This window comes from Hyalella azteca, unplaced genomic scaffold, assembly GCF_000764305.2.
Source record: "Hyalella azteca isolate HAZT.00-mixed unplaced genomic scaffold, Hazt_2.0.2 contig1717, whole genome shotgun sequence".
NCBI lineage: Eukaryota > Metazoa > Arthropoda > Malacostraca > Amphipoda > Hyalellidae > Hyalella > Hyalella azteca.
The window spans coordinates 50407-58727 of record NW_025932020.1 but is presented as its reverse complement, the minus strand read 5'-3'; the positions used below and the strand labels follow the sequence as shown (position 1 = coordinate 58727).

The following is an 8321-nucleotide window of genomic DNA, read 5'->3' as shown; positions in this document are numbered from 1 at the left end:
CTAATTGCCCGCCATATCTTTGCATCTGACAGAAGACTTGATGATCTCGTTGCTTTGAAATCAAAAACACTCTGGAGAGTCTGGACAGTAAATTGCTGGACAGTCTGGACAGTCAGTTGCTGGATAGTCTGGACAGTCAGTTGCTGGATAGTGTGAACAGTCAGTTGCTGGATAGTCTGGATAGTCAATTGCTAAACAGGAAATTGCGAGACGGTATAGACAGTCAATTGCTGGACAGTGTGAACAGTCAATTGATGGACAGTCTGAACAGTCAATTGCTGGACAGTCTGAACAGTCAATTGCTGGACAGTCTGGACAATCAATTACTGGACAGTCTTAACAGTCAATTGCTGGACATTCTGGTCAATCAATTGCTGCACAGTCTGGACTATTAATTGCATTTTTTATTTGCTCGATGATAGAATTGCAAAATAAAATTAGAGCAGACTATTCTCAATTGCTTATTCATGCTCTGGCAGAAAAATAACTAGGGAATGCATAAGATGTGTGTAGAATAAAATTTAATTCAACATATCGTTGGACGACGCACATGTCTTGCATATGAATTATTTCCAGTCATTTTATTACATAAAACATAGAGAAATCGATGGGAACGAACATTAAGCCTGGGCAAAACATGCACAGACTTATAATCTAATGTTTCACCGCTTATATTCATCGTGACCGAGACCTGAATTAGCGCAAGTGGCTCAGGCTGCGTGCGGTGAATATTGACTCACCTCTTGACCAGCCAATAATTTCTTCGTTTCTTATTGCAAGTGCGCGGTGCAGTTCTCTGCTGGTGCACCACCTTAACTTTGCACATCTTTTACGACTCTAAATTGGCAAATCATGCATGGTTCAGCACAGTGCTCTCTATTTCTGACGCTTGGGTTTATTGTGAATGGTTTGATATCCGCAATGGCATGCTCGAAATTAGAGTGAACTCATTTTAGATTTAGATACCGTAAAGTTCTTACATATAAAAGATATAAAAAAAAAGTGTGAGTCGATATATACCTTCTAAATTTTATTTAAAATGATTAATAATGATTAATAATGAATGATTTCAAATAGAATATAATATGACATTAAATTCCTTGCCGAACAGGTATGTGGGGAGAGACAGAGACCCCAGGCGCCGGCACGACAATCCTGCAGAAAACTCACAGCCTGCCGCAGTCGCTGCTGGCGGCCACCGCTCATTTTCCAAGTGAGCTTCTTCTAAAAATCTAATAAATTATTCAGCAACCAGAAACCAATCATTTTCCACGCGAGATGCTATACATTATTTTGTACTCGAATAAATCATTCAGCGATGAGAAGCCGATTCTCACCAACACTCCTCTAGAAGCCATTAATTCAATGCTAAATGCATTTGTTTCTATTAAATCAATGCTAAATTCATTTGTGTGTATTAAATCAATTCTAAATGCAATTATTTCAACCATTGAACTACAAGACCTAAATTTAAAATTTGTTAAGATCACGAAATCACGTTTGGAGCCTTCAGGATCATAAAATTCATGCTCGCAACGGACATTACACACAAAGATTCCAGAACTTACTCGACTTTATCCTCTCAGTGGAGTACCGCGTGGACCCCTCAGTGCCCACGAAGCTCGTGTTGCTCATGCGTAACCCTGCGGAGGCTCTGCTTGCGCTGCGTCACTACCATGCTGCTGGTCACACTGGCTTCGCTCAGCCGGCGCACTTTCGGGGCAAAGGTAATGACTTACTTTTAAATTTAAAAAAAAAATACCTGAATGCTTAAGCCGTTATTAAAATGAAAAAATATACCCTGAATACCCGAGAATCAACCCGTGTTAATTGTAATTTTTGAATTAAAAAAGTGCATTGAATGCTTAAGCGGTTATTAAAATAAAAAAATTTATCCTGAATAAGCGAGAATCAATCCGTATTAATTGTCATTGCAAGGTCACACGGGATTCGCTGATCCAGCGCACTTTCAGAGTGAGAATAATGTATTAATCTTAAAAAGTAAAAATAATATTGAAGAGAAATTAACTCCTTCATTCCTCTAATTTATTCCTCCTTCATTCATGAAGAAATAGTCCGTATTAACTGGACATGATAGCGCACACGTGACTCGTTCTGGTAGCGCACTTTCGGGTGATGAATTATTCTTAGAAAATTTGCCCGAATACATTGAGAAATAATCCATATAATTTGGCCTCGCAGGCTCACCCAAAGCTTCGCAGTGCTAGATTAATTGCGACGAAAAAATATTGAATAATTCAAACTAAAATTCATTCCGAATGCATAAGTAAGGATCCAGGCGTATCAGCATCACCTGGATAAAATGATAAGGAAAGGTGTCTATGATGGACGTGAATGATGAATGAATTAAGCAGTCGCATGCATTATAAATGTTTAAAAGAACAGCGAATATATTTTAGATATTGCCTGTATTATTTAACTAGCGATTTTTTGTAATTCCTTGCGTATGTAAGTAAAATGTACACGCCATTTTCCAGTGCTACTTAAATAAAATATTTTTCCCTTCTGCAGAAATCGTGAATATTTTGCAAGTTGAACTATTAACCTCCATAGCGACCACAAAGTGAAAAATTCATATACTTTTCGGTCACCTGGAAAAGGTTGATGAAAAATAAGCGAAAGATTCGCGAATATCGAATTAAAAAAATGATTTATTTTCTCTACTGTCTCTTTCTGATTTATTTTATTGTCTTTTGATTTCTCATCCACGCGCGCGAATTACTAACTTTGCAGTCGATTAAGATCCGCTCGAGCAGCTAGCCTCGAGAGGCTGAAGCGAAGTGTCAGGCTGAATGGCAGCCTGACACTCAGCGAGGCTCGTGGCAGCGACCGATATTAGGCAGAACAAAGGCCGGTCAAAATAGATGGACTCGTCAAAAAGATTCAAGTCGCGGAAATTTGAAATTTTTCGCTTGATTCCCAGCTTAGATATTGTTAAATCGGAATGTTTGTTGAACTATAGCTATACCAATATTAGTAAATGACTTAAAGTTCTATGTTTTACGTTCAAAGATTTAAATAATTCTAGTTTTTTTCTAAGGAGAATTTATTAAAATATAAAATAATCGGCCTATAATTGGCAACTCCGGTGGTTTATATCAGTGATGAAACGTTGATGGAGTACTGAATAAAAAATTTATGTGATGTGACAAAGAGGAAGGCCCTGATTGGCTGACTATGATGAGCTGTCGATTGCGCATGTATTATGGATGGCTGATAAATGAGAACGAAATCAACGCTGAAAGAATCTTTATTCATCAAAAAGATTAAAGTTTATCCTCAAATTCATTGATATTTGGTCTGGAAGTAGTAAAACTGACTATATTTCTGCATATATAAATGAATGAATCTAATAATAATGGTTATGATTTAACATTGGGTAAGTTTATAGTTCGGACAAGTCGTAACTTTTTTGATAAAACTCCCGAATAAGGAATTTTACTTAACAAACTTGAATATAACTTTTTTGAAAAAACTCCCGAAAAATGAATTTTACTTAACAAAACTGAATCATAACTTTTTTGATAAAACACCAAATAAGGAATTTTACTCAAAAAATAGAATCATCAAATAAATTTGCGAGGTGCACTACTGGGCAGACAATATAACAGAGTTTTCGGCGCTGCGTGCTAAGTTATGTCATCCCTCACGATAATTCGTCATCGACTTGACCGTACGTTGTTGTTTTGCGTTCATTAATCGTGGTGAATTTAGTGGCGAGGCAGCGCATGAAGAAGCAATTGGACTTCAAGTTTAATTTTTTACGTCACCTCCAGGTACTAGAAGAAGTATATGTGAATGATCAGGAATTAATTTAGGGCTCGCAACGTTAATAAATTTGAGCAGAAGCAATGGCAAGAGATGAAGTTTAAAGAAGTGTTGGAAAATGTCTACAATAAATGGATACCTTACTTTCATTGGGTGAGGTAAGCATGTAATGATTTTCATGTCGAAAACAGTTATTCTATCGATCAGGTCCACAGTAGTGGATCTGAAAAACATTCATGAAATTAATTTCGCCAACGAAATGATCAAGAAATGTTGAATGACTTGGATGCGCCTTGCACAAGCTGAAAAACCGACCGAGTTATTGTACTTGCCAGACACACTTTCGTACTATGACTCTTGAGCTGCGTAGTCAAGAGCCGCTAAGCGTCACGGTAACGACTTACCGCACATAAAGGATTCATTTCCTCATTAAAGATCATTGCATTATGCAGCTGCGGTGAATGACCCTTTGGTGGGGTTCTAAACCCGCACATTTTTTTGCTTACGTTGACTGGAACCTCAACTATCAAAATTAAAAAAATAGAAGGAAATGAATCTCCTATTTCAATTAAATTTCTTGCAATATTTCCGTCTAACCTTGATCCATTACTCAGAATATCAACTATTAAACTGAATTAGTCACTTCGATTGGTAAGTTAATGGTCATTGATAATATTGAATGTTCTGCGTTGAAGCCATTCTTGTATTTGAATAATATTCAGAAATTTTCAACTTGATTCTTAATTTGACCTTAATGATTGATGATAAATCACCTACTTAATTTTATTGTCAATGTACCTAACACACACAAAAATCATATATGTCAAATTTCCCTAGAGTGATTTTATCATCACCAGCAATCGATTACCTTGAAACCTATCATTATATTATTTCTGCAACTGAGTTTTTATATATTATCGTTATCATTATATTATAATATTATATTTATGTATTATAATTATTAATTTCATTATATTACTTTTGCAATAGTGTTTGTTTTCATTCATAAAGAATATTATTATTCAGACTGGGCAGAGTTCACCAGTGAGCGATCCGTCGCATGGTTTGAGCTCTACAAGGCGTGGCTGCAATGGCCGTCATCGTCTATGCTCGTCATGCACTACGAGCAAATTCAGGTGATTTTCATTCAGTTTTAAATGAACCTCTTCAAGTTAGTCGTGGGAATCTGGTCTGTGGATTTCGTAAGAAAAAATTTGTTCTTCCGATTAATTGTTTCATGCATGCCAGGAACCGTGCTATCAAAAACAATTACGAGTTCGTAATTTCGTCAGCCAAGCCGCTAAGTGTACTTCAGTGAGTTTTGACAGTACGGCCAAGTTCATAAAATAATCAAGACTATAAAGGGAGACTCCTTAGTTACGGTCTAATGATCCTGCAAAATGAACAATTATGGGCTGAATTTAAGGACTCATTCCGCGTCTTCCTGTGCAGTCGAGATGCGCCAGAAAGAAGCGCTGCTTGCACGTGCCGTTAGAACTACGTAGATATTTGTGTGCCAAAGCTCCTGATAATTTAACGCAAATTATCGAGCAATCATACCGTTGTAAATATAATTAATTCTGAAGCAAATACTTGAATAATTGTTATAACCAAGATTTGTAATTGTCTTCTAAGTACGAATTGTTCTATAGCTACAGGACATAATATCTTGTTACTAGGAAATCGTGTTACTGGAATCCATGAATTGCGGTCTTTTTATACACAAATTTCCTAAAATTACCTGCATGAAATTTTTAAAACACAATAATTGCCCTTCAAAATAAGTGCTTTTTTCAATAAATCTATTGAATTATTGCTATAACTTTCAACTGAACTTTCATTCACGACGAACAAAAATATTATCATTCAGAGCATTGGGCATTTCAAACATGATTCAAATTCAACATTAAAACTTCGTTTTTTTTAAATGCCAATCATGCTTCTGGATTAATGAAGCGTGTCTCCAACGATCAGGCAGCGCCGCTTGAGGAGTCGCTTCGCCTGCTGAAGTTCCTGGGCGCGCCACTGGACATGGGGCGCCTGCAGTGCTCCCTCAGGTGCATCCAATATTTCTTATACACTATATTCTGTGGATATATTTCTTATACACAATATTCTGTGAATATATTTCTTATACACTATATTCCGTGGATACATTTCTTATACACAATATTCCGTGGATACATTTCTTATACACAATATACCGTGGACATATTTCTTATACGCAATATTCCGTGGATACATTTCTTATACACAATATTCCGTGGGTACATTTCTTATACATAATATTCCTCTCCATTCCGCTAATAAATATTGCCGAGGATCTATTCATCGGTCCGAGAAAAAGTTCTACTCACAAGTTTTGTCGGCAAAGTTTTCATTAGTTGATCATCTGTTGGATATCGGCCGTTCTGTGGGACAATATTCCAAATCATTTTGGAATGAGATAAGAACACATTGAAAACTTCACCAAAAATAAGTTATATAAATTGAAGAAACTTTAGTATGAGAACATAATGACTATCAGCACTTGAATGAATTGATAACAATTGAAACTTAGCTATTGAAGATTCAATATTTATTTATCACTAATCGATAATATATATTTCTTATACACAATATTCCGTGGATACATTTCTTATACACAATATTCTGTGGATATATTTCTTATACACAATATCCCGTGGATACATTTCTTATACACAATATTCCCCTCCATTCCGCTGATAAATATAGCTGTGGAGATATTCATCGGTCCGAGAAAAAGTTTACACACAAGTTTTGTCCGCAAAGTTTTCATTAGTTGATCATCCGTTGGATATCGGCCGTTCTGTGGGTCAATATTCTAAATATTTTGGAATGAGATGAGAACAAATTGAAGGCTCCACCAAAAAAGTTATGATTATTGAAAAACTTTAATATACGAACATAGAGACTATTAGTAATTGAATTATTAATAATAATGATTAACCAGGAATAAAAAATCATCATAATTATTGATCGTGAAAACAATTGGAACTTAACTATTGAAGATTCAATATTTATTTATTACTAATTGATAATATATTGTGATGATGTATTGATTAATTACTACCAACAGTGGATTAAAGGTAATTCGAACTAATAATCTTAACTACTCAATCAAAGAAGCTTAATCGATAACTTTATTATCTATCACGGCCGGCATTTGCATGATTAGTATTAGTATAAAATACTAATATATTAGGATATTAGTATATTAGTATATTAGTATATTAGTATTAGTATTATTAGTATTATTATTAGAATATTATTATAATTAGTATTACTACTTAGTGCTTTCTTATTTATTCGTTCTAGATACACTGAAGGACAATTCAAGCGGCCCAGCTACCCGAAACACATGCAAGGATACTCGATACCTCGAAACGTGTCCCAGTACCTGCAAGATGCCCAGCGCCGCTTGAATCTCATCCTTGAAGAGAAGAATTTTCCTCGCATCCCCGCTCATCTTTACAGGTTTTCTCCCTCCGTCATAGACACGATTTCGGCGTTTGCTAGATAAATTCACAGTGCGATGTCTGCAAATGACTAAATGCCAGGGGCTATACTTTCAAAAACAGCTAAGTGAACGTAAGTACTTACGCTCTATTTTCTTGTCTCTGATTGGTGGATTTTGCTTAAAAGGCCGTCAATGATTGGTTCTTGAACATACGATCTCTTAACTTTTTTTAAAGTATAGACCCAGGGCCTATACTTAAAAAAAAGTTATAAGAGCGTAAGTTCACCAGCCAATCATTGACGGTCTTTCAAGCCAAATCCACCAATCATAGACAAGAAAATAGAGCGTAAGTACTTACGTTCACTTAGCGAGTTTTGAATGTATGGCCCTAGGTAATACTCATACATTATGGAAATAAATACACATTCAATAGTAATTTTCACGTACGAAGATTTTATTTGAATAACAATTTGCTCACCTTTTCACTGACAACAAAATAAATGATATATCAATAGAAAATATATATTTTGCTACGATAAGTTGCAGTCCAAATCATGGATGTAGAAACAAAAGTTGCATTTAGCGTTCCCAACTTTGGTATATTTGTGTGAAAAATTACTGTGAATAATATTGAGCAATTGACTTCACCAAATTGCTTAAGTACAATTAGCAAATTAAGTATTAAAATCACTTGGCTGCTGAAGTCGCAAATTTATCAGGAATTTAAAAGCAAAGAAAATAGCCAAAAATTTCACCATTTCTTATAAGAGAAAACGTTTCGGAATCCAGCTCCATCGTCAGTTCAAAACCTAGAACACAGGTACAAGCAATTAGTANTAAATGATCCGAACATCTGTTAAATAGTGATATAAAGTGATACCAGTGATATAAAATCTGGATATACAAGTGATATAAAATCTGGTTGGTTGGGTCCACTATTCCCCATGGACCAAATTACGTGATGACAAATGAGCTACATTCGCTCAACTTGCAACATAAATACAAATGCGAGCAATGAACGATCTCCTCCGTCTTTGACCTGTATAACGAT

At 35.5% G+C, this 8321-nt stretch overlaps 1 protein-coding gene across 1 annotated transcript; it reads left to right on the top strand.

The window, feature by feature from the left end:
• The first annotated feature begins 1113 nt into the window (after nt 1–1113).
• Nucleotides 1114–7385, top strand: LOC125178861 (WSC domain-containing protein 2-like). The gene is made up of 5 exons (XM_047883617.1): nt 1114–1213; nt 1587–1727; nt 4816–4925; nt 5764–5846; nt 7129–7385. Exons 1-5 carry the CDS (start codon nt 1114–1116, stop codon nt 7331–7333), a joined length of 639 nt encoding a protein of 212 aa, XP_047739573.1. The 3' UTR covers nt 7334–7385.
• The last annotated feature ends 936 nt before the right edge of the window (nt 7386–8321 follow it).

What these genes read in the sequence shown, in the direction of transcription:
- LOC125178861 (XM_047883617.1), top strand. Translation starts at nt 1,114, where the DNA reads ATGTGGGGAGAGACAGAGACCCCAGGCGCCGGCACGACAATCCTGCAG. An exon ending in GGCCACCGCTCATTTTCCAA is followed by an intron (nt 1,214 to 1,586) that starts GTGAGCTTCTTC and finishes TTATCCTCTCAG; the next exon opens with TGGAGTACCGCGTGGACCCC. An exon ending in TGCACTACGAGCAAATTCAG is followed by an intron (nt 4,926 to 5,763) that starts GTGATTTTCATT and finishes TCCAACGATCAG; the next exon opens with GCAGCGCCGCTTGAGGAGTC.